This window comes from Dreissena polymorpha, chromosome 3, assembly GCF_020536995.1.
Source record: "Dreissena polymorpha isolate Duluth1 chromosome 3, UMN_Dpol_1.0, whole genome shotgun sequence".
NCBI classification, from domain to species: Eukaryota; Metazoa; Mollusca; class Bivalvia; order Myida; family Dreissenidae; genus Dreissena; species Dreissena polymorpha.
In genome coordinates, this window is record NC_068357.1 from 150441790 (window position 1) to 150468306 (window position 26517).

Genomic DNA, 26517 nt, shown 5'->3' on the forward strand with positions numbered 1-26517 from the left:
GTCAGAACGCTACGGATTTTCAATACGCTGACTCCGCATTTTGAACATGCCCTTGAAGCGTTCGATTTACACAGATCGTAGTCACAGCTATTGTAAACAACGTGGCGGACATTTTAGAAAAAGACGCGAACAATAACAATGACTACTTCTATCAAGTTTATTACAGTTTCTTTTACAGTTTCTAGTCATACTATGATATCAGTGTTTTCTGATTATTGAGTTTAATAAAGTTTGTAAAACTTGTTATTCTGCTGTTTTCTTCACAGATACATATTCTGTAAAATATCGCGGTACGTACCGCGATACAGTGTTGCCGTACCACGATATACCGCGGTACGCTCACGGCGTATCGTGACAGCCCTACATAACATCCACTTGAATCTTCTGGATTATCTCTTTCTGCCACAATTTTGCTTTTGTCCTTTTTTTTTAGTTTCAGGCTTTAAAAAATATTGATATCTCATCTTACATTTATTTTATATTAAGTGGCATTTTTGTAATATTTTCCTATGCACTCAAACACTGCACTTCTTTATTTTTTAAATATATAACAATCCATTTGTTCCTAAATCATATTAACATATCATTTATATCCAAGATGAGATTTTTATTTTCCTGTCAAATTACTTCAGTTGTGCCATACATAAGTCAATTTAGCAGAGAGTCAGTTATTTGATAAAGCAGAGAGATCTATTTGATTAAAATTCAGGTTCATATTGTCTTAATACAACAGATTATATTGAATCAAATTGTATTGATTTTGTGATATTGAATGTTTGCTACAGTATTATGTTCAGGTTCACAGGAGTACCTATGTCTTGCATATTATCACCTTTTTTCATCTCTGTGTTTCAACTGGATGTCTTGTTTTGTCAATGGGAATAACCATGTCGTGATATGACAGTGTGAGAAACAGCCATTTTTCCTCTGGCACTTAAGTTGTTAAGATTCTTGTATGCTGCTTTTATAGTGGGCATTTGTGCAAAATATTGCAATAGTGCCTGCTTGGTCTGCATACAAAATATTTACCCCATAGATTGGAATTGTTAGTACTTATTGTGGTTTCGTTTCAAGAGTTCAAAGAGGCGTGCCAATGGAATTTCCCTTAAATATAGACAATACTTAGTAAAACGGTGAAAAAGACTATCAAAACACACAAATACTTCAAAATAATATTTTGTTTGCTGCTTTTTACCGAATTATTGTGCAATAGTTGTATGCATCCCGCAACATTTTTGTATTACGTAATCAAATTATGCCTACCGGTAGTCTATTCAAATCACCCTCAGTGTGCTCGGCTAGTGGTAATTTGCAGAAAATAATATTTTTTTGTTGGTAGAGTCAAGTTTTATTCCGAAATTTGAGTGGTCATATAACTATTTATGTGGTTTAACCTGATCATTAATTTTGTTGACTGTTGAAACTGTGATGATGAACCAGCTAAGTTGCACATTTGTTGAGAGACCATGCAGAGATCCCAAAGACACATACAATTAGTGTTATTAGGAGACATCAAGAAATTTAGTGTGCATTTTTAATGTTTAAAACATTTGCATGCATTGTTCAAAAATATCAGTATAATTGAAATTTTCCAAAGTCAAATAATACAAGATACATTTTAAGGATAAATCTTAAACTTAATTTGTTCAAATTTATACACTATTATCAACACCTGCATAAATTATATTATTTATTTTTCGTTAATTTTTTTTCTGCAAATCATTGTGAAGATGGAGATCAAGCATTCAATGTGGTTTAATACCTTAAACATAAAATTATAACATCTATTAGTAACAACCTTTTATTGTAAACAATCACACATAAAATGTAAAAATTGCAAAATTTGAAAACTTCAATAATATTTGTGTACAGAGATAACAACATTTATGAATGTACAGGATAGTCATGGCAAGCAAATATGGTAAACATTTGAGCTGATGTTCCACAACAAACTGTTTTAGTCACTTGCTTGATTATGGTGGCAAAATGCTAATTCAACTTTATTTTCCACAACAAACTGTTTGAGTCACTTGCTTAATTATGTAGGCAAAATCCTATGTCAACTTTATTTTAGTAAATGTTGTTTCCATATCACCAAAGAATGAAGAAGAAAATGGATGTTATAAACTTAAAAGACACACTCAAGATAAAAAAATGCCATACATCTGCAAATGTTCTCTTTTCATGGCCTTGAAAAAGAAATCAATGTTACAATTGGTGGAGACAAACGGATGGTTCCATAAGGTGTCAATTTTGTCAAAATGAAATCTGCTGGAATTACGATGTGCAAGCTTTGCCAGAAACAAATCAATGATGGAAGTTTGGGTCTATAGTCTTGGTTGTATATTTTATTATGTTGACAATTATAAAATCAAAAATTGAAAATAACATAAGGTCTTCTGTCGCAGGGATGTGAAACTGACCTTTATCATATGTAGAATAATTAAAAGTCCTTTTATCAAAATTTGCATTCTCACCCCTGAAGATGGGGAATCTGCACCAAATTGAATGAATACATGGCCAACAAAATATGCAAGCAAAAGATATAAAAAGCACTGAAATGTATGTAAAGCAAAGCGTATAAATAAACATGTATGTCTTTGGTATTGCTCTCGAAACAAGTGTGCATTATTGCAGTAGATATTGCAGCAAAGATTGGTAATTATTGTGATAAACAACATGTGATAGTGATCAACGAACATCCATATTAAGGTTCATACAGATGAATTAAAAACTCCTTTTAGGTTCAGTCTAACATAAAAAATTAGTTCAAAACATGGAAGATGATTCAATTGTAAGAATAAGACCATAAGTGTGGCAAATTAAATTTAATTGCAAAGTGCTTTCCTGATCAGCTCTATCTGATAAAAAGAAAAACTTGGATGAAATTTGAGCTTGTAAATTTGTTCTTTGGGCCTTTACGTTTATTCTTTCAAATATGTTTTAGATTTTTTTTAAATCTTTATGATGAACTTTCTCAAAGTTTTTTCAGATTTTTTTCATGAACTAATATTTTCAAGTGCTACTGCTAGCATCTCTTTCTTATCACACATGGTACCCAAAGCAACACCCTTGCGTGTCAATAGACTTTTTACAACATGCCCACTTGTACACTGTCTTTTCCAGTTTCCCATGGCTATCAAACTGCTCCATGATTTCTCTCCCTTTGTGATGAAACCTGCACGACTTGTGGTTATTCTCGGCTGGCTTGAACAGAGCATGGCACCTTATACACTGCGCCACATTATTGGACCGATTGTCCCCTTTTCTCGCAGAGTAAATGTTCTTTCTCAGCCTGTCTTTGATGATGGCGTTCTCCTCCTGCGGGGTGGGATACGAGACCATCTGGTCGCCCTCTATATATGTCCTCTGCCTTACCATTCCCCCATGACCTCCATCGCTGAGTTCAAAGGTTGACAAAGAATTCATGGAAGCCCTCTTGTCCATTTCCCCTCTCATTTCCCCCCTCACTTCGTGCACTGCCTGTGCATCCATATTGTGCAGATGAAAGTTTGCCCCACTGTGACTTTCATTGTACTTTTGCACTATTTTCTGTAGCCTGGTCAGCTGTTTGTGCAGTGATACATTTTCCTTCTGTAGGAAGACTATTTTCTCAGCTTTCTGAGTCAGTTCCTGATCATATGTTTCTCTCTGCTGTTCAAGGTTCTTTACTTTCTCTTTAAGGTCCTTTATGATCACCTTCTGCTTGTTCTGTGCAGACTCATAATCGTTCTTTGACACATCTGTCACCCCAGCCTTAACCTTCAGCTGTTTTACCTGGAAATGTAAAATAATGAACACGATGTTTTACTAATTACGTTATCTTATTCATATGATGTATATTCCTTTAAAGATTCTTCAGGGAGCATTACATTCGTTGATAGTTTACGGCCCAAAAACAAAAAATGCTGAAGAAAGGCAAAAACAAGATATTTTAACAATATTTTAACATTATTATAATATAATACTATTTAATATCAATATTCATAAATTGCATTAACAAATAATGGAACTTAATTCCTCTTAATCAAGTAATGTACTTCTGAGAGCTTCACTTTATTGATTCCACTGAGAGCAAGTTAATAATTTAATTATTTATTGATTTCTGTGTTTGTTTATTTAATTAATGGTACATAACTCTATTGTAACTCATTTCGCATGCAGATATAAGGTCTTTGAATTTTAACATTAAAAATGCCAGTATTCTATTATATTTAATAAAATTAACAGTGTTTTAACATAGATGCAAGCCTTAAAAGCCTTTACAGATTTCACAAATAAAGATTAAACAGCTCTCTTCACTACAGTTTGCGGTAAGGTCACAATGACCTTTGCTTATGGCCTGCTTGCTTACGATAATAGGATAAAACAGGAACCCAAACGCACATGGTTATCAATTTTTTATTTTCTGCTGAATGTACTAGTATAGTTATTTTTCGGGTCCTAATTGTGGTTCTTCTTTGTTCAATGTAAATTTTCATTGTTAATCCGAACTTCGTTAAACCGAAGAAATCGTTAATTCAAATAGATTCTGTCGGTCCCAACACTATAATTCGCTCTTTTTTATCAATCATTAATCCGAAGTCAAAACTGCAGAACACTGAGTGTAATTTCACACCTATGTCGTCTGCGCGTTTCGCGTCAAAAGCCGATATTTACACCTTTGTCGTCTGCGCGTAGCATGTTAATTTTATAATGTGGTAAAAAGCCGACGAAGAGGCCGACAACACAAGAATGAACATGATATCTAATCAACGTGTGACCATATGCATCAACAACGTAAGATAGTTCTGCGGGCGAAATACCGGCGGAAGTGAGTTCTTCAATGTCATTAACAAATTGGAGAAATATAATACACGCGTCCAGTTTAAGTGCTGCTAAGGCCGGTGTTCAGAGAGACATCGCGTCTTATTTAAAAAAAAAATTTAATTCATTTCCGAAAATGTATTCATATGTATTTACCTGTATGATGTGCTATTCATGATATTTTATATGTTCTGTAATTAGAGAAAAATAAAAAGAAGAAAAAGAATCGTTTTATTCCTCTGTTTGTTACAAGTAGAAATCTATTGCTATCTGACTAGTTTGCGTTTTAAGTAAAACAATTATTAAAGGTACACTGTGGCCGAAGCATGTGAATTTCACAACGTTTTATTTTTACAGAATCAAAGAAGTAGTCTGCCAAATGTTTTTTTAACGGTCCCGACGACTTCGAAATAACGGTGTTGAAGTATAGTGTGTTATTAGCTTTGATGACACAACAAAAATCTTCGGATACTGTACATACACTTACGTCATTCAGAAAATGCAACTAATGCAAAACATTTTACATTATTGGAGTATTCATTAATAATTCGGTAAAATCTTACTTTTGTCTTGAAACTTTTCTGAAAATAGCTTATGGAATTCCAAATTTCGCCTAACTTTTATTACTGGAAACATGGTTCTGCGATATAAGAATCATTTCAGGATTTTCGAAATTATAATATGAAAAATCCGAGGACCAATGGTATTTTGAAAGGACTGCATTACATTTTTCTTTTGTGAGGTGTGTTGTTTGTCGTTACATTGTATTCTGTATAAGGCTAAAAGAAAAAGATAATCTGACAATGTAGCTAGTTATTCAAAGATTAATATCCACTTTGTATCTGATTTCAGTGTTCAGGCTTAATCAAGCCTTTATAATTGGGGTTGAAAGTTTGTGCATTTTTATAAAAAAAATGTGTGGAGGGGTTATAAGGAGATGAATTTAAAATCCCATTTCTTTCATAAACCTGAAATTTCAAGTTCTCCATAAGTCTCAGTGCGATGGTTGCGTTGTCAAGGTCTTCATCCTCCTCTTCCTCCTCATCCTCATATATAACATTCCTCTGTAGTGTGTACCTCAGAGATTTCACCAGCTCCTGAAGAGACAAAGAGGGTTTCATTTACATTTTGAAAGCAAAGTGTCCCTTTTCCCTACATTCATAAATCAATAAACTTGTGCTAAAGTGCGTAATTGAAACACTTGACAATTGATTGAAGATAACAGGCATTTGCAAAAGTCAAGATTAACCAGATTCCTGAAACACTCATGTGTTTCTGTTATTGGCAATTGGTCTTTTGCTGTAAATGAAAGACTAGGGGTTTTAAAACAATAATGTCTTGACTAATAATGTTTCAATATTACAATATAGGCTAACACCTTTATATCAAAGTTGTGGAAGTGTCAAAATTGTTCGAAATAGGTTGAAATAAGTTGAAAATAACAATGTCTATGTTGTACTATGTTTGCAATTATATTACAATATACTTAGATAGTTACTTATAATGTTAATTATATAGATATGAACATTCATACATACTATTATAAATATTCTACAAATCAAACTCTGCAGTTGATTTATTTAGTATGAACATACTGAACAGGTAAGCAAACGCTACAAAATTCATCATAATGTAAGCCAATAAATGCTGATCGTTAATACATTATGTCAGTCAGCCCTAATCCGGTAAGCCAGAAAACAATTAAAGGTGCAGAAACTCTACCCAGCAAAGGTGTCACTTCGAATAAACTAAAATGATTAATTGCGAAAAACTTTATTGGGACCAACATTTCTGAATAGAAATGAATTCGAATAAAGAAATTTGAATTAACAATGCAAAATTTAGTCAAATAAAGAAGGAAATCAAGCGAGACCAGTAGCAAATTTGAGAAAAAAAGTAATAAATGTAAATGAGCGTGTTTTTTTCTAAAAATGGTATTTAACTCTGTTTGATTGTGTAAATTGTGAAAGTTTAAGTGTTTAATAAGTTTTGTCACAAAAACGAGCATTTTTTGTGAGCAAAATATTGGCTAAATGTTAAATAAGGATGTCACAGCGTCTAGGATGGCTCAAAAATGTCTGTTGTACTTTCCAAGTTAAGAAAAATATTTTACCAATTCAAACTGAAACTGTCCCTTAAACTATAATAATGCTACTTTTGACTATATGTCCCATAACATATAGTAACAATACTTTTGAACAATACTTGTATACCAGATGGCTCCAAACTGGAACTGTCCCCTCGTTATAAAACTTATTTGTATGGTACAATACCTGTAGACCTGACTGCATGACCAGGATGACCTTGTGGTGTCTGTCTATATTTATAGTACAATACCTGTAGACCTGACTGCATGGCCAGGATGACCTTGTGGTGTATGTCTATGTTTATAGTACAATACCTGTAGACCAGACTGCATGGCAAGGATAACCTTGTGGTGTCTGTCTATGTTTATACTACAATACCTATAGACCAGACTGCATAGCCAGGATGACCTTGTGGTGTCTGTCTATGTTTATAGTACAATACCCGTAGACCTGACTGTATGGCCAGCCTGACCTTGTGATGTCTGTCTATGTTTATGGTACAATACCTGTAGACCTGACTGCATGGCCAGGATGACCTTGTGCTGTCTGTCTATGTTTATTGTACAATACCTGTAGACCTGATTGCATGACCATGATGACCTTGTGGTGTCTGTCTATGTTTATAGTACAATACCTGTAGACCTGACTGCATGGCCAGAATGACCTTGTGGTGTCTGTCTATGTTTATAGTACAATACCTGTAGACCAGACTGTATGGCCAGGCTGACCATGTGGTGTCTGTCTATGTTTAGAGTACAATACCTGTAGACCTGACTCCATGGCCAGGATGACCTTGTGGTATCTGTCTATGTTTATAGTACAATACCTGTAGACCTGACTGCAGGGCCAGGATGACCTTGTGGTGTCTGTCTATGTTTAAAGTACAATACCTGTAGACCTGACTGCATGGCCAGCATGACCTTGTGGTGTCTGTCTATGTGTATAGTACAATACCTGTAGACTTGACTGCATAGCCAGGATGACCTTGTGGTGTCTGTCTATGTTTATAGTACAATACCTGTAGACCTGACTGCGTAGCCAGGATGACCTTGTGATGTCTGTCTATGTTTATAGAACAATACCTGTAGACCTGACTGCATGGCCAGGATGACCTTGTGATGTCTGTCTATGTTTATAGTACAATACCTGTATACCTGACTGCATAACCAGGATGACCTTGTGATGTCTGTCTATGTTTATAGTACAATACCTTTAGATCTGACTGCATGGCCAGGATAACCTTGTGGTGTCTGTCTATGTTTATAGTACAATACCTGTAGACCTTACTGCATGACCAGGGTGACCTTGTGGTGTCTGTCTATGTTTATATTACAATCCATGTAGACCTGACTGCATGACCAAGATGACCTTGTGGTCTATGTCTATGTTTATAGTACAATACCTGTAGACCTGACTGCACAGCCAGGATGACCTTGTGGTGTCTGTCTATGTCTATAGAACAATACCTGTTTACCTGACTGCATGGCCAGGATGACCTTGTGGTGTCTGTCTATGTTTATAGAACAATACCTGTAGACCTGACTGCATGGCCAGGATGACCTTGTGATGTCTGTCTATGTTTATAGTACAATACCTGTATACCTGACTGCATAACCAGGATGACCTTGTGATGTCTATGTTTATAGTACAATACCTGTAGATCTGACTGCATGGCCAGGATAACCTTGTGGTGTCTGTCTATGTTTATAGTACAATACCTGTAGACCTTACTGCATGACCAGGGTGACCTTGTGGTGTCTGTCTATGTTTATATTACAATACATGTAGACCTGACTGCATGACCAAGATGACCTTGTGGTCTATGTCTATGTTTATAGTACAATACCTGTAGACCTGACTGCATGGCCAGGATGACCTTGTGGTGTCTGTCTATGTCTATAGAACAATACCTGTTTACCTGACTGCATGGCCAGGATGACCTTGTGGTGTCTGTCTATGTTATTATAACGATACCCGTAGACCTGACTGCATGGACAGGATGACCTTGTGGTGTCTGTCTATGTTTATAGTACAATACCTGTAGACCTGACTGCATGGCCAGGATGACCTTGTGGTGTCTGTCTATGTCTATAGAACAATACCCGTAGACCTGACTGCATGGCCAGGATGACCTTGTGATGTCTGTCTATGTTTATAGTACAATACCTGTAGACCTGACTGCATGACCAGGATGACCTTGTGGTGTCTGTCTATGTTTATAGTACAATACCTGTAGACCTGACTGCATATCCAAGATGACCTTGTGGTGTCTGTCTATGTTTATAGTACAATACCTGTAGACCTGACTGCATGACCAGGGTGACCTTGTGGTGTCTGTCTATGTTTATAGTACAATACCTGTAGACCTGACTGTATGACCAGGATGACCTTGTGGTGTCTGTATATGTTTATAGTACAATACCTGTAGACCTGACTGCATGACCAGGATGGCCTTGTGGTGTCTGTCTATGTTTATAGTACAATACCTGTAGACCTGACTGCATGGCCAGGATGACCTTGTGGTGTCTGTCTATGTCTATAGAACAATACCCGTAGACCTGACTGCATGGCCAGGATGACCTTGTGATGTCGGTCTATGTTTATTGTACAATACCTGTAGACCTGACTGCATGACCAGGATGACCTTGTGGTGTCTGTCTATGTTTATAGTACAATACCTGTAGACCTGACTGCATATCCAAGATGACCTTGTGGTGTCTGTCTATTTTTATAGCACAATACCTGTAGGCCTGACTGTATGGCCAGGATGACCTTGTGATGTCTGTCTATGTTTATAGTACAATACCTGTAGACCAGACTGTATGGCCAGGATGACCTTGTGGTGTCTGTCTATGTTTATAATACAATACCTGTAGACCTGACTGTAGAGTCGATGCGGCTAATTCCGTACGCATTCGGACAAGAATCAATATGGACGGTTATCGGCTGTTTTCTACCGAGAAATGAAAACTGCAGTGGACGCCGGGACCATTGGGCTATATTTAACTTGCTTTTTATATCGCGAGTTTTGATTGGATACTTCAGAAATTGTTGTCATGTACATTAACCTACACGAGTCTAATTTCGTACAGTGTGTGGGTAATTCCGTACACGCAAAAGAAAGTATACCAATGTCAATCTCGACGGGTTTGTGATAGAAATATCGATACCTATATTGGATATAATTACTACTTTATTTTTTAGAAACTTAAATATGAAATTAAATTTGTTTTAAAATAAAATATTTTCATGTTAAATCATGTTGAATTCGTATTTTTTGTATGTGCATATTAGAAATTTGATTCTGTAATTTACATCTTATTCATAATGTACGTGTAAGCAACACTAAAAGTTTTTAACGAATTCATATTTATATTTGTAATTGTTGTTTTATTTGATTTGTGTTGCTGTTTTAGTAAGTTTAATTGTTTGTTGTGCTAGAGAGTGACAGTGAAGACTCAGTATCTGTTAATAACCGCAATGTTAATCAATGAAAGTGGACCGAATATGGACTTGTCCTAAGGACACAACCACTGGGTTGTGTGGGGTGGAAACGCTAAGAGATGGACATCGTTAGCTATAGCAGCGTCTATGAGACCAAGTGTCTCGTGGGAAGAGTGAGAGTCCACAATTATAAGCTGGGGCCTCGCTGGACCACAGTGTTTAAGAAAATGGCCCCGAAACCAGATCTCACCGAATGTATCCTCCATCCAAGCTCGTTCCTGGAATGTGTAAACGCTGCCGGGAAATCCGTCCTCAGTATTGTAAGATAACAAACTTTTGTACGTTTTTCCCTTTACAATAACCAGAGGGGGGATCTCGCCTCCAGCAGCGTTAACACAGGCCAGGACAGAGACATTTTCCCGCTTATTCCCAACCCTTCCGGGAATATTTTTCGCACCGGACGGCCCAAGCACCCTAGCAGGCTTGTGCAGAAGTGAAACGCTGGTTTCATCAATGTTCCAGATGCGAACAGGCTTGTCCTGTAAAGAGAGAGACTCAAGCAGCCTAGTAAGATTGTTAAAATAATTATTGGTCACAGTTGCATTTAACATCCTTGCTCTGCATGTCGATAAGGCCTGTGGTGTCCTATGGCTTACGTCTGGGTGCATCTTCAAAAATCCAGCAATCCAATCCTTGCCAGGAACGCCATTTCTAAATGGGGACTTAATTTTGAGCTTACGGACGATTCTGCCAATCTTCACCTGCAACATTCGTCTGGTTATTCCAAATCCCTACAACAATAATAATATATGATGTATATGATGAAGATCACCGCATTATATCAATAAATTGATCGTTTAATTTGTTAATACATGTGGGTGCTGTGAAACAAAATAAGATTCGCATTGTCGACCAATAATTAATACGGAGTTTTTATGATATAAGTAACGGAGTAAAGAACAATTAATAAATGCAAATGGTTTATAAATTAAATCCGCTTTATCGTTGGAAACAATTTGCTACTGTATTAGGCACAGTGCTTTAATGTCCGCTTCTTGGAATCGAGACCACATTTTGCGTTGCGTATGTTTGGTTTTAACAACGGCCAATAAGCGCAACAGGACGTTTGAAATGTTAATTTTAAAAATCTTCATTGATTATTATTTAAACTTACCAACATTTTAAAAACATAATGTGTATTGAACATGACGCATGAATCACAAAAACAGTTTCAACAGGCTAGTGTACATAGAAACAGCTACACACCATGTTCGCTGCCCGTTTAATTTTTTCAACTAGCTCCACCTCAACTTCGGTTGGTATGACTGTGGGTCGCCCAGCTTGTGCCAATTCGTCGACTTTGCCGCTGATCCGGTTTTGGATGGTCATGACTGGGACACCGAATTTGCTAGAAGCTTTCCGGTACGACATCCCATGTCTTACCGCACCCACAGCATCGAGGATATCCTTTTGAGAATACATTTTGGGCATTGTGGACTGTAAATGACAAAAAACAAACACAACTCATAATTGGAAATTTATTGATCATTTTACAGAAAATACGGAAGCTCTATTAAAGAGTGTTGGCTCTAATCTCGTCCACGTGGTCAAGCAAGTCACAGTCCTGCAAAACTCATACAACGTTCCATGCGAGATGCACTATGCTAAGTTCGTCCCTATCAAGACTGCAATATGCATTCCATATCACCTGCTGATTATACACATTTTCTGTCAATAGCGTTGACAGTCTGGTGAAAACGTCAAAAATAAGATGATGTTCATATTGCGTTTCACGCAAAAACAACTGGCACAAAAGAACGTGTATTTTCAGGCCGGTCGCCCCAAATCCAATTGATCTCAACATCAACGCATGTGGGGTTGTTCTAAATTGTAAACTCATGTCTGTAAACAAATAAACAACAACTACATAGAACATTTCTTTTCTGTATAAACATTTAAAACACTTTTTTTCATTCCAAAAATTTTAATAGATATATCGACCTTATTATCAATATTGTTTTCATATAAATGCGTACGAAATTACCCGCACATAACTTTTACTGGTAAAAATTAATGCGGGTAATCTCGTACACTTTTATTTTACCTATTACTAAAACAATAATACGATTTTAACATATATGTTGAGCTTAAAAAGAAAGAAAAAATATTTCATAAATTATTTTTAACACACAACCTCGCACACATTTCATAACAACTAAGATAATCTTATTAACGTTGGAGTTGTCGTTTCTGAGCGCTTGCTGATGATGCGGGAGAAAGCGGGAAATTTAAAATTTCGCGCCAAATACGTATGCAGCCAATCGGATGTAGACAGTAACGTCATCGGCAATCGATTTCACAAAGCGCACATTTAAACAAGCGAAAAAAGTACTATAAGCGATATAGCGTAATTCAGTGTTGTGTAACCAAACATAGAAGATATAAACAATAAATTTATAGTGTACGAAATTAGACGCCCGTACGGAATTAGCCGCATCGACTCTATGGCCAGGATGACCTTGTGATGTCTATGTTTATAGTACAATACCTGTAAACCTGACTGCATGGCTAGGATGACCTTGTGATGTCTGTCTATGTTTATAGTACAATACCTGTAGACCTGACTGCATGGCTAGGATGACCTTGTGGTGTCTTTCTATGTTTATAGTACAATACCTGTAGACCTGACTGCATGGCTAGGATGACCTTGTGGTGTCTGTCTATGTTTATAGTACAATACCTGTATACCTGACTGTATGGCCAGGATGACCTTGTGATGTCTGTCTATGTTTATAGCACAATACCTGTTGACCTTACTGCATGGCTAGGATGACCTTGTGGTGTCTGTCTATGTCTATAGTACATTACCTGTAGACCTGACTGTATGGCCAGGATGACCTTGTGATGTCTGTCTATGTTTATAGTACAATACCTGTAGACCTGACTGCATGGCTAGGATGACCTTGTGGTGTCTGTCTATGTCTATAGAACATTACCTGTAGACCTGACTGTATGGCCAGGATGACTTTGTGGTGTCTGTCTATGTTTATAGTACAATACCTGTAGACCAGACTGTATGGCCAGGATGACCTTGTGGTATCTGTCTATGTTTATAGTGCAATACCTGTAGACCTGACTGTATGGCTAGGATGACTTTGTGATGTCTATGTTTATAGTACAATACCTGTAGACCTGACTGCATGACCAGGATGACCTTGTGATGTCTATGTTTATAGTACAATACCTGTAGACCTGACTGCATGGCTAGGATGACCTTGTGGTGTCTGTCTATCTCTTGCATGGACATCTGAAGTCTGTCCTTCCAGTGGTTTCTCTCAGCCTGCAGAGCTCGCCTCACTATCTCGTCATACCCTGTCAGATTTGTATATATGAGTCATGCTCTGTGAAATGGGAGTTTTATGCAAGTGCATAAAGTGTTGTCCCAGATTAGCCTGTGCAGTCTGCAAAGGCTAATTAGGGACAACACTTTCCGCTTTTATGATATATTTCGTTTATAGAGAGTCTCTTCTTAGTAAAAATCCAGTTAAGACAAAAAGTGTCATCCCTGATTAGCCTGTGCGGGACTGCACAGGCTAATCTGGAATGACACATTAAGCACATGCATTAAACCCCTTATTCATAGAGTGCGGCTCACATACTCTTTATTTTCACTTTTCAGTGAGTTAACATACATACAGTGTCTTGCAAACAGACATTCACATACATAAATGTAAGGCATATATACTATTTACATGAAAATTAATATATACTAGGTAAAATGAGATTGAGGACATAGGATTTATTTCCAAATACATCTAGCAGAAATGCCCATGAGTACACAAAAGTATACAAAAGATGTTCCACACCTATCAAAGTCAAGGTCATAATAAAACATGCATATTGTTACACAATGTTATGAAGTACAATATATTCTCTATAAAAATACAGAGACATCTGAACAAGTGAAATGTTTTACAATCCGATAATATAGCATTTGTTATATAATACGTAGTACAGAATAATAAATGTACTGAGAAAAATATAACATAATGTAGATGTTTATTCAGGAAAAGAGGCAATATGCCCATCATTCCGCATGTAACACATGACAAAGAAATATATAACCGGTAAATGGTGAGATATGTTGCATGATCATGTTAGATATCTGTTAGATATATGCTGATACATCAGCATGTAGTTTTGATTGTGAAAATACAATAAAAGATAAATAGATAAATAAACTTGGATAAATTTTAGATAAATTTGGAAGCAATGGAAGGACAAAATATAAAAAAATTAATATAACGTGTATTTGTCTTAGACCAGGGTTATTGGGTCATTTGGGAGAAAAATGTAAGTTCTAGTCCACTGAAATGTAACAGGAGTTTATATATTAAAAAGTGTAAATTTAGATATGAACGGTATAATTAGTATATATTTGAAACACAAAGGTGAGTTAACACGAAATGGATATTAGATCTAGGTAGCCTTTTTTTTTGGGGGGGGGGGGTGAAATTGTATATTCCTTGTTAGAAAGCCAAAAATATAGAAAAACTCACGTAGGCATGCCATAGTGTTTGATTTCAGGTACATGTACATATCAGGTGCATTTATCAGTAAAAGTTATTTACATATATATTTACATACATGTTTAACAGTTTACAAAATAACATTTGTTATATACACACACACACACACGCATATACATATGTATACAAATATTTGGTATCATATAACATTTTTACAACCTTCGTAATGTAATTGGTGCATGTGTATTTTGCGATTGATGTTGGTGTTGTTTAGCCTTTCATATTCAAGCTCATAACAATATTACTATCAGATTATTAACGCGTGATATATTGTGGAGGGAATGCATGGTGATAAAAATAATCATGTGGTATGCTATGTTTGTATGAAATAAAGATCAAGTTTTGTAAAGCTTTTTCAAGCCTGCTTGCGATTGATGACAGCCAAATTCTTGAGATGATATAATGTCAATCTCCCGCAAAGAAACAATATTTTGATGTCTGCTTGAGAGATCTTGAGAATGGGGATTGAACCAGGGGCCTCGTGATGCCTAGGCAGACACCAAAATTATTCCCTTCATTACAACAATCTTTTAAATTTATTTAAACTCTTTCCCACTTAGATGCAAAGTGAAAATGGCTATGTGCAAACAACATAAAACCAGGGGTCGTATTCCAGATACATCTTAAGTCATTTCTAAAACATTTTCACTGATGTTCAAAATTACAATGTTTTGTATTTCTTTACTAAATAAATCCATGCATGTTTTTTTGGTATTACTGAATGACATAAGGATGTTACTTTGATGTAATTTTATATGCCTAACTATTGCAGTATGAAATGAAACACTTAAGAAAAAATCCCAATATAAGGATTAAAATACAATTTAACTTTAGATGCTTCTGTAATATCACCCCAGAACAGCCTGCAAGTAACTTGCAGTCTGTTCAGGTTTTATACTGTTTGCTGCTCATCAGTATCTAAGAATTGAAAATGATGAGCCTTTTAAAACTTGAATTTAGTAAAACAGATCTTTATAAAGTTTAATAAAACTTTCTAAAGGACTACATATGCGTCAAACTAAGAATCCATGTGGTAATGTGTTAAGCAAGGTTGACCATAATATATACAGAGTACTAGAATGATGGCGTAAGATGCTCAGCTGTCTGGTTAGTGGAGTAGTTGGTACACACGGTTCTCATCTCGGGAACAAAGGTTAAATACCCACTCATTGCGAGCTTTGTTGGTGTTCATGTCTGACAGGTGGGGTTTCCTCAGGGTGCTCTTGTCCTCCCCCCCCCCCCACAACACATGACCACACCAAAATAGGAAATTGGTAATATTTAAAAAAAGAATTAGCCCACACACTTTTGGGAGTCTAGTAAATTAATAAGGAAGATGTGTTGGGATAACCTCTAGGTCTTCACATAAGGAATCCTTAGATGTGGAAGAACCTCATAAACTTCAAAATACACACACTGTGAGATTATCATCTAATCAAGTCAGGCTAAATTGATCCGCTTTTTATTTAAGTTAATTGAAATTAAAATAATACACAATTTCAAAATTCCATTTTGACCAAAGTTTTTGGAAAAAAATGCCATACCATAAGTGCGTCCCTTTTCAATCTCGACATTACTTTTTATGCATAAATTTTGGGGGGAGCTTATAGTCTCCACTTTGTCCTTTTGTCCATCCGTCCGTCCGTGTACAATTTTTGTCCGGGCTATTTCTCAGCAACTAATGACCGAAATTCAATGAAACTTTATGGGAAGCTTCACTACCAAGAGGAGATGTGCATATTATCAGCGGGTTCTGGTCGGTTGACTTTTCACAGAGTTATGGCACTTTGAAATTTTCCATTAACTGTACATATAGTGCAATTTTTGTCCGGGCTATTTCTCAGCAACTAATGACTGGAATTCAATGAAACTTAATGAGAAGCTTCACTACCAAGAGGAGATGTGCATATTATCAGCAGGTTCTGGTTGGATGATTTTTCACAGAGTTATGGCCCTTTGAAATTTTCCATTAACTACATATCGTCGCTGTCGTTCTCAAACCTCGTAGCTCCAAAATTTTCAAAATATTTTTTTCGTCTTTTCCGAATATATTAAGTCTGGCGCGTGTTTTGTGCTACATCTCGTAGCTCTACGCCAATCAGAGCCCTTGAAAAAGCCACGTGACGAAATGTCGTAGAATGATTGTTGGCTTTTTTCCCGGCGAAAAGTCGTAGCGACGCCATTTCACCTATAGGTACGTCGTTTCGTTTGGACAAATTTGACAAAAACGTTTTTATAATTTTGTTTATTTGCAACTACGAGGTTTCCTATCAGGACGAATTGTCGTACCTCATAAAAATGACAAAACTGTGGTGACAAAATATCGTAGCTACCATGTCTGACTGTCAGTATGACTTATCAGTATGACTTACGCGTCTACGGCTTATACCGTTTTTTGCAGCTTCATTTGTTTGGTATTTTTACAGAATTTCAATTTCTAAAACATCGTTATAAAAAAATGAGACGGTTTTTCTCTCTCCTGAAAAGTTAGCATTTTGTAGCTACGAGGTTTGAGAACGACAGCGACGATATAGTGCAATTCTTATCCGGGCTATTTCTCAGCAACTAATGACCGGAATTCAATGAAACTTTATGGAAAGCTTCACTACCAAGAAGAGATGTGCATATTATCAGTGGGTTCTGGTCGGATGATTTTTCACAGAGTTATGGCCCTTTGAAATTTTCTATACATAATTCTTGTCCCCTCAACTACTGTGCCCTCAAGACGTTTCCTTTTATCTGAATATATAGTGCAATATTGTGACAAAAAAGATATTTGGGGAGCATCACCCGTCTCCGACGGTTTCTTGTTTGTAACCATAGCCACACCACAAAAGTGTTGCATACCTTCCTTTGGCCCTTTTGTGAGTTTGTAGTTCTGGGGCTTGACATGGGTTATAATTTTCAAAATCTACCAAGTAGACAACAAGTATTATTCATTTGCCTGAAATGGACTTGACAGAAGCTCAAGTTTGTTGATGGTATTGCAAAAAAGGCTTGAAAAAGATATTTAAAAAAAAGTTCTAAATAAAAGAAATGTGTATTCCCATACCTTCCTTTCTTCCTTTCATGAGGTTGTTGGTCTGGGTCTTGACATGGAACAGCCTGAGTACAGTGTGCTGTATGTCCTCATCTATAGGTTCTGTGCCCTGATGATCTACTGAGCTGGTCTCCGTCATGTTCATAGTGTAGGAGTGTGCAGGGCTTGCCCAGTGGCCTGGTAGGTTGGTTTCAGGCTCCACTTAGAACATGGCTTGTAGGATAACTGAAAGAGATCACAGGTTTGGTTGGGTTGTCTTGGTTAGAACATGGCTTGTAGGACAACTCAAAGTGATCACAGCATAGCATTTCGTTGGGATGTCTTGGTTAGAACATGGCTTGTAGGACAACTCAAAGTGATCACAGCATAGCATTTGGATGGGTTGTCTTGGTTAGAACATGGCTTGTAGGACTACTCAAAGATATCACAGCAAAGCCTTTGGTTGGGTTTTCTTGAGTAAAACATGGCTTGTAGGACAACTGAAAGAGATCACAGCATAGCGTTTGGTTGGGTTGTCTTGGTTAGAACATGGCTTGTAGGGCAAGTGAAAGAGATCACAGCATAGCGTTTGGTTGGGTTGTCTTGGTTAGAACATGGCTTGAAGGACAACTGAAAGAGATCACAGGTTTGGTTGGGTTGTCTTGGTTAGAACATGGCTTGTAGGACAAGTGAAAGAGATCGCAGCATAGCGTTTGGTTGGGTTGTCTTGGTTAGAACATGGCTTGTAAGACAAGTGAAAGAGATCACAGCAGAGCATTAATTTTGGTTGGGTTGTCTTGGTTAGAACATGGCTTTTAGGATAACTGAAAGAGATCACAGTATAGCGTTTGGTTGGGATGTCTTGGTTAGAACATGGCTTGTAGGACAAGTGAAAGAGATCACAGCAGAGCATTTAGTTGGGTTGTCTTGGTTAGAACATGGTTTGTAGGATAACTGAGAGAGATCACAGTATAGTGTTTGGTTGGGATATCTTGGTTAGAAAATGGCTTGTAGGACAAGTGAAAGAGATCACAGCATAGTGTTTGGTTGGGATGTCTTGGTTAGAACATGGCTTGTAGGATAACTGAAAGAGATCACAGCATAGCATTTGGTTGGGTTTCCTTGGTTAGAACATGGCCTGTAAGACAACTGAAAGAGATCACAACATAGGGTTTGGTTGGTTTGTTTTGGTAAGAACATGGCTTGTAGGACAACTCAAAGTGATCACAGCATAGGGTTTGGTTGGTTTGTTTTGGTTAGAACATGGCTTGTAGGACAACTGAAAGAGATCACAGCATAGGGTTTGGTCGGTTTGTTTTGGCTAGAACATGGCTTGTAGGACAACTGAAAGAGATCACAGCATAGGGTTTGGTCGGTTTGTTTTGGCTAGAACATGGCTTGTAGGACAACTCAAAGTGATCACATCATAGGGTTTGGTTGGTTTGTTTTGGCTAGAACATGGTTTGTAGGACAACTCAAAGTGATCACAGCATAGCATTTGGTTGGGATGTCTTGGTTAGAACATTGCTTGTAGGGCAAGTAAAAGATATCACAGCAAAGTGTTTGGTTGAGATGTCTTGGTTAGAACATGGCTTGTAGGACAAGTGAAAGAGATCACAGCATAGCGTCTGGTTGAGATGTCTTGGTTAGAACATGGCTTGTAGGACAAGTGAAAGAGATCACAGCATAGCGTTTGGTTGAGATGTCTTAGTTAGAACATGGCTTGTAGAATAACTGAAAGAGATCACAGTATAGCGTTTGGGTGGGTTGTCTTGGATACAACATGGCTTGTAGAACACTTGAGAGAGATCATAACATCACACCCATTGAGCTAGCATATCAACAACCTAACAAAATGTTATAACCTTATTTGTGTTTTCATTTTCAGCTGTTGGTAATTCATTTAAGTCCTTTTTACATGCAGGTTTGTGTTATGACATATCCTGTCCTCTTAATGGGTAGATTTTTAAGAGTGTTCTCAGAAGTCAAAGTTAAAACAAATGGTCTCAGTGTACAAGCTTACAGTGCCTCTTTACATAAAAAAGTATATAGTGCTTTACAGGTGCCGAGTTTGTTTTAGAAGTAACCATAACGCTTATGAACAGTTTACATGTTTATCTTGGAGTTTCTTCCCTTGATTTGAAATTAAGTGCATTTGGGATACTTGGGGTTTTAAATCAGCCAAGTTTCAAGGTAATTGCCATAATTGCTTTAAACCTTGGAAAAACAATTGTTTCATTTATATTTGTTTTGCTATGGCAATAAGTTTATAAGTCTTAATCTTGACATTTGGAATGCCTTTGTTTTTCACTTCAGTAGTAAATGTTGTGTTTTAATTTAAATTCATGTTATAATTTCACAGTGATCAAAGTTGTATATATAGGACTCTATTAGCATTACACGATGTTGACATTTAGAAAACTCTTAATTGGAGATTTTATTGTAACATTACTTGTTTAATGCCATGAAACAATAATCTAATACCAAACTTTATACAGCACCTTTAATAAGAACAACTGCAAAAATTAATGGGGCAGTACTTCTTATTTTTGAACTTTTAACCCAATATTACATTATTGACCATGAACTTTTAAAGACTTGATACACCTTTGTTCCTGAACAAAAGTGACTGTCACTTGTGCAACTTGTGTCTTCCATTGTTAAACATATAATTGAAAAGCAATGAAAAGCACATAATGTTCGCAGTCTGTAGTCTATTTAAAGAGAATACTGATAGGAAAAAAATGTTGTTGGGTGTATTTGAATAGAACATGGGTATTTAGGTTTTTGAAATTTACATACTTGAATGACTTAAAGTCTTCTTTACATAATGGTATGAAGCTTTATGGCATATTTATTACCTACTGTAAAACAGTATATTTTATGGTGATGTAATTTTTGTAGCCATTTTTTGTTATCCATTCATATCAATACCATGAAGAAATTGAGTATTAACTAAACTAGATGTACAAGTAATGCAAAGGTTGTAAGGAACACTGCCAATATGTACACTACAATAAGTATATGACCATGACCCAATTTAGTGTGTGTTTGTGAGTAAAGTGGATTATTCTTAATATTACAAAAGCAAATTTCAGACATAAAAAGAATGATGTAAAAAGCTTGTTCTTTAAAAACTGGGTTTAATAAATGTGCATTAAGTGTTGTCTCAGAATAGCCTGTGCAGTCTGCATAGGCTAATTAGGGACAAGGAATTACGCTTTTATAACACTTTTTGTTTAACCCTTTGCATGCTGGGAAATTTGTCGTCTGCTAAAATGTTGTCTGCTGAGTTTCTGAAATAAGCATTTTTCTTAGATTTTTTTTTCAAAGAATACTATCAGAAAAGCAAACAGTTTGGATCCTAATGAGATGCCACGTTCTGTGGCATCTCATCTGGATCCAAACTGTTTGCAAAGGCCTTCAAAATTCGGTTCCAGCGCTGAAAGGGTTAAGGGAAATCTCTCAGCCAAAATCAAGATTAGCTGGAAAGTGTCATCCCAAATGCTGCCTGCTCAGTCATTTTATGAACAAGCAATAAGCCCAGTTGTCCCAGAATGAAGCTCATGTTCTAAGTAACTTTGCTACTACTTTGCTCTTTGCATTAACCCTTTCAGTGCGGGAACCGAATTTTAAAGGCCTTTGCAAACAGTTTGGATCCAGATGAGACGCCACAGAATGTGGCGTCTCATCAGGATCCAAACTGTTTGCTATTCTGATAATATTCTTTGAAAAAAATCGAAGAAAAGGCTAATTTTAGACATTCAGCAGACGACATTTTAGCAGACGACAAATTTCCCAGCATGCAAAGGGTTAAACATGCTTTCCATTTTGAGCATGCTAACAAGTGAAACCTGAAATAATGTCATTCAAATTATCTTGGGAAGATGCTGAAAATCATACACAGTTCCAATAGCTAAAATACTGTTAGACCATAGTTCAATTTGATTGCTCCAAATTACAGTCAAAATGAGGTTGTGAACGTTTGTGTGGGCCCATGTTCAAATTCGTCCCCAAAAAGTGAACTAAAAGTGAACAGCTGTGTTGGTACCTTAATTGTCCCCTACCGTTGAAACCGGAGGGGACTTATAATTTGCACTTCGTCTGTCTGTCTGTCTGTCTGTCTGTCTGTCTGTCTGTCTGTCTGTCTGTCTGTCTGTCCTGTCTGTCTGTCCTGCTGCCTGCTGCCTGCCTGCCTGCCTGCCTGCCTGCCTGCCTGCCTGCCTGCCTGCCTGCCTGCCTGCCTGCCTGCCTGCCTGCCTGCCTGCCTGCCTGCCTGCTTGCATGCCTGCCTGCCTGCCTGCATGCCTGCCTTCCTGCCTGCCTGTCATACTTTTCTGGATCCTGCGATAACTTTAAAAGTTCTTCATATTTGTTCATGAAACTTGAAACATGGATAGATGGCAATATGATGATTATCCACGTCATTTTATTTTGTTCCTACGTCAAAAATTCTGGTTGCTATGCAACAAAAAATAATAATAATAAAAAAATACTGACAATTGTGGAGTTTCACAGGTAGAGGACCATATTGTCTGGCAATCTCTTGTTTTACTCTGTTTAAATGCTCATTTAATACACTTGCAAATGCACAAATAATCAAAACCACTTTAAACAGAAAATGTTGTGCATTTTTTGTGCTTTTTCTTACAGTAATACACTCAGGTGATTAAATGAAAGTGTATTTCTCCTGAAAAATATGCTTTACCATAAAATAAGTTTTCTTAAATGAATGTATGTGTGTTTTAAGTATACTTTTATGTCTATCAGCACACGTTTTTGCAAAAGATGCAGAAAAATACAGAATAAAGCTTATGAGTGCTTTAATACCACTCTGTTTAATAATGCGCATAATATTTAAAAAAATTAGATGGGAAACTTCTTATCAAAAAAATATATGGGAATTTATTAGATACATAAAAGTTCACAATTTACATTGCTGCATCATATGTATGCTTTTATACATTTGAAATAACAAAATGAGCATATGTCACTTTTCACATAATTAATACCACATCATAATCATGGCTTCCAAATGTAAAGACAGGTTTTTTTATCTGTAAATAACATACAATTATTAATTTACTAGGGTTAAGATCACCACAAGTAGTTTGATGAATATACCAACCCAAACTCAAATACTTCTTGTTGAAAAAAATGAAACTGTTTACTTGAATTCACAAATACATTATATAAAAATGATTGTAAAATGCGTCAAAACATCAACATTTACAAAATGATTGCAAGTATGTTAACCATCATATAGCAAACTGAGCACTTAAATACCTCCAGAATATTTAGGTTACAGCAACATTTTCAGGTGTATTGAAGTGTTTTTTAAATCAATACTTGAAGGTGTATTTTGGTTTGGTTGGCAAAACAGTTATGTATTTAAATTTGCATAATGTGATGAGAGTTTGTTAGACTCAAGGGGTAAGAATGCTTGATTGTGCAATACTCAAAAACAAGTTTACAAAAACAACTTTGATCGTTGTTCTTAATAGGTTGATCATTAGTGGCTGTTTGAGCTTAAAGGGTATTGTTACCACAGTTCATTTCTATGTTGCTGATTACAGGTTGAAACTTTTTAGATGGTCGCTTTAGCGACCGTCTAATGTGCTTGATGTAAAATTCAGGTCGATACGGCCTGGGTATGATTAGCCCAATTCCCGCTTACACTACGCGCGAAGAAAGAGTTGTATAATTTATGCAAGAGGTTTGAGTTCTCCAATTATGTTTATTCACTAATGGAAACATTATATTAATATCGTGTTAAATGCAATAGTTTCGAATGGTGTTTAATAGAAAAGAATTAAAAAAACAATGATCGTATTGCACGTGTCGCGGAGGAGATTGTTTATGAATGATTAAAATAGTCCACTTTCTGCTGTGTCTGCGTGACGTAGTATTTTCGCTCATCTCATTCATAAATCTGAGGCTGGCGATAAACAAAGGGGAGTCCGGGTGAGAATTACGCACTAGTATAAGGTTACGCTTGTTTATATTCACAGGTCTCAATTAATAACACGTTGACCACGAGTTCAACAATTATTACAGGGATACGATAGACAACATAAAAATGATTCATTATCGCTGAAACTGTTAAAAAAAATTAAATATAACAAGAATATTCTCTAAAAAATGTAGTCTTGCTGTTTTGAAATAAGGTTTGGAATTTTGGTTTCTAAATAACTTAATTAAAAACAAAAGTTTAATTATAGTGTTTTTTACTTTTAGTCGCATATTTACCGCATTATAATGTGTGTTATAATAGGCAAACCATACATTAGTAAAATTCAATCTGCCTTCGCACATAGAAGGAATGGGTCAATTAGGTGCTGCGTTTCCTTTGTTTACTTCAGTTAGAGGTCAATTCTTTATGTAAAAGCAATCACAAGGCCCCGGCTTCAGAGGAATTGCGGAGCGTTCTTACATAATTAAAGTCGTAGTCGCATGGTATTTGCGTTTAGCGTCCTATTTGGTCACGTGGTTCTTTTTCGCGGGTGTTTTGGCATTCATGATATGAGGCTATTAATAGATGCGCCTGTCGATAAACAAAGGAAAGTTAACGGGCGATAACAACGCAATAGGTTACGCTCTCACATACAACTCAATGACGTAGTACAGGTCGTAAATTGAGAGATTTGGGAAAAAGTTGACGCTTATTTATATTCTCAATTTATAAAACGTTGAACATAAGTTCAACAATAACTTCAGCGATACGATAGACTAAAAAAATCATAATCGCTTAACCCGAATATAACAAATAATTTATAATAATAATACGAATGACCTGTTTCATAACCTCGTTGAAGTTACTACATCGGGTATTTCTGGAAAGCGTTCTTGGTTCTCAACACATAGCGGCGATCTTTTGTATTTACGGGTGCTAGCAACGCAATAGTAGAAGCTTAGTAGAAGGTTTAGCTTGTTTATATTCACAGTTCTCAATACATTGACAGTTGGATATGAGTTCATCAATTACTCAGGCATACTATAGGCAACCTCGAAAATGCTTTATAATCGCTAAAACCGAAAACAACTAAATATATTATATTAAATATATTTATAACAATTTTAAAAATGTAGTCGGCGTATACGCCGACTTTGAAATAAAGTAAGCAATTTACTTTTCTAAATAATTGAATACAATTAAACAAAAGTTAAACTATTGTGTTGTGTTTTTCACTTGTAAGATGCATATTCACCGCATGAAATGTGTGTTAGCATTGTCAAACCACACATTAGTGTGAGTAAATAAAAAATATACTACGGGAGAGCACTTCATATGTGTCCTCATATGCCTTGTTATGAGTATCTTTCTTCATTATCGAAATATATCGTATGTTTATATTTGATTTAAACGCAGTTTTCTTTCGTCACATTTAAATCACACGCCAATAGCGCCGTCATGCGAAAATGGGTCTTATGCGTTTCGGCAAGCGTTTGTTAAACCCAACATGTGCTCTTGCGCAGTCAGGCCATAGGCGACGCTGTTCGCTTTAAAATCACTCAATATGTTATGTTTCTCCTTACCAGAAGGAGGGATAGCTGAGTGGGCTATTTATATGATGGGCGAATATGGAATAAGACCCATTTTCGCATTACGATGGTCATTACAAATCTCATTGCGAATTGAAAATCCCACATTTAAAAACAATGCTTTTTGATACAAAATTGAATTCAAAATAGCAAACTTGTTAATAATGGCAGCCTATCGACGCATTAAGGAATGATTTCCAGACGTGCTGACCAAGTACGGCAAACATTGTGGTATGATAATAAACGATTTTCTCTTATCGTGACACTATACTATTTCGCTAATGATTGTTTTCTCATCTTGGAGGCGAAATTGAAATTCTGTGAGATGGATTGTAACGCGTAATTGTAACAGGGCCACAATTTGTGTCGTTTGAGCATACAGAGAGTAGTCCGGAATTACTTACACTGAACAGTGCTACATCCTTTGAATTGAGCACATACGCAGTGATGTAGCAAAAATTCAGAGGTTTTATCTCGAATCAGCTTATTAAATATTCGAAAATATTCATGCGTGTCTGTTGGCGTTATGTTAAAGTCACTAAGATGAAAACAGCTTCGCCTAAAAGCGCATTAGTGCTCTATACCTATGTTTATGTTAGCGTTGTTGACAAGTAAAGCATAAACAGCAATGTTTATATACTTTTATTCCTCCATATACAAGATACGAAGATTATTGTATATTTTGAATTTGTATATGGTGTCAAAAATCAAAAGTTTTGTACACGGAACTTTCATTATGAATTTATATTCTTGGTGAGATAGTCATTTGATATTAGAAAAAATATTCCTTTAATATGATGGTGACTGCAAATTTTCTTTATATTAAGTTCTCATTACCATTTTCATCATACTTTCTTTGCTTTCAGAACTTCCAAAAAAGCATGCTGTTTTTATTTTGTCTTAGTTATTTCTATGAAATAATAAGGATGATAAAAAGTGCACACAAAACTCGACCCGTGCGCTATGACACACACTTTTTAAAGCTGAATGGCGTGTGTTCATTTCAAACTTGCGATTGATTTTGAAAAAT

At 36.3% G+C, this 26517-nt stretch overlaps 3 protein-coding genes across 5 annotated transcripts in view; 1 reads left to right on the plus strand and 2 right to left on the minus strand.

Annotated features, from left to right (window-relative positions):
- Positions 1-26517, plus strand: part of LOC127871974 (uncharacterized) — a 341340-nt gene that overhangs the window by 203363 nt on the left and 111460 nt on the right. The gene's annotated exons all lie outside the window — the stretch shown is intronic.
- The window catches only part of LOC127871991 (uncharacterized), a 77310-nt gene continuing 52594 nt past the window's right edge, over positions 1802-26517 (minus strand). Inside the window, exons 2-5 of the mRNA XM_052415347.1 lie at positions 17979-18191; positions 13582-13709; positions 5775-5903; positions 1802-3777 (exon numbers count right to left, since the gene is read on the minus strand). Of these exons, the coding sequence (XP_052271307.1) occupies positions 3046-3777; positions 5775-5903; positions 13582-13709; positions 17979-18111 (1122 nt within the window). The 5' untranslated portion in view covers positions 18112-18191 and the 3' untranslated portion in view covers positions 1802-3045. The remainder of the gene's footprint in view (positions 3778-5774; positions 5904-13581; positions 13710-17978; positions 18192-26517) is intronic.
- LOC127871994 (tigger transposable element-derived protein 2-like) lies at positions 9755-12220 on the minus strand. The gene is made up of 2 exons (XM_052415349.1): positions 11604-12220; positions 9755-11128 (listed from the first exon to the last, which is right to left on the minus strand). The coding sequence occupies exons 1-2, from the start codon at positions 11826-11828 to the stop codon at positions 10412-10414; spliced, it is 942 nt and encodes a 313-aa protein (XP_052271309.1). The 5' UTR covers positions 11829-12220; the 3' UTR covers positions 9755-10411.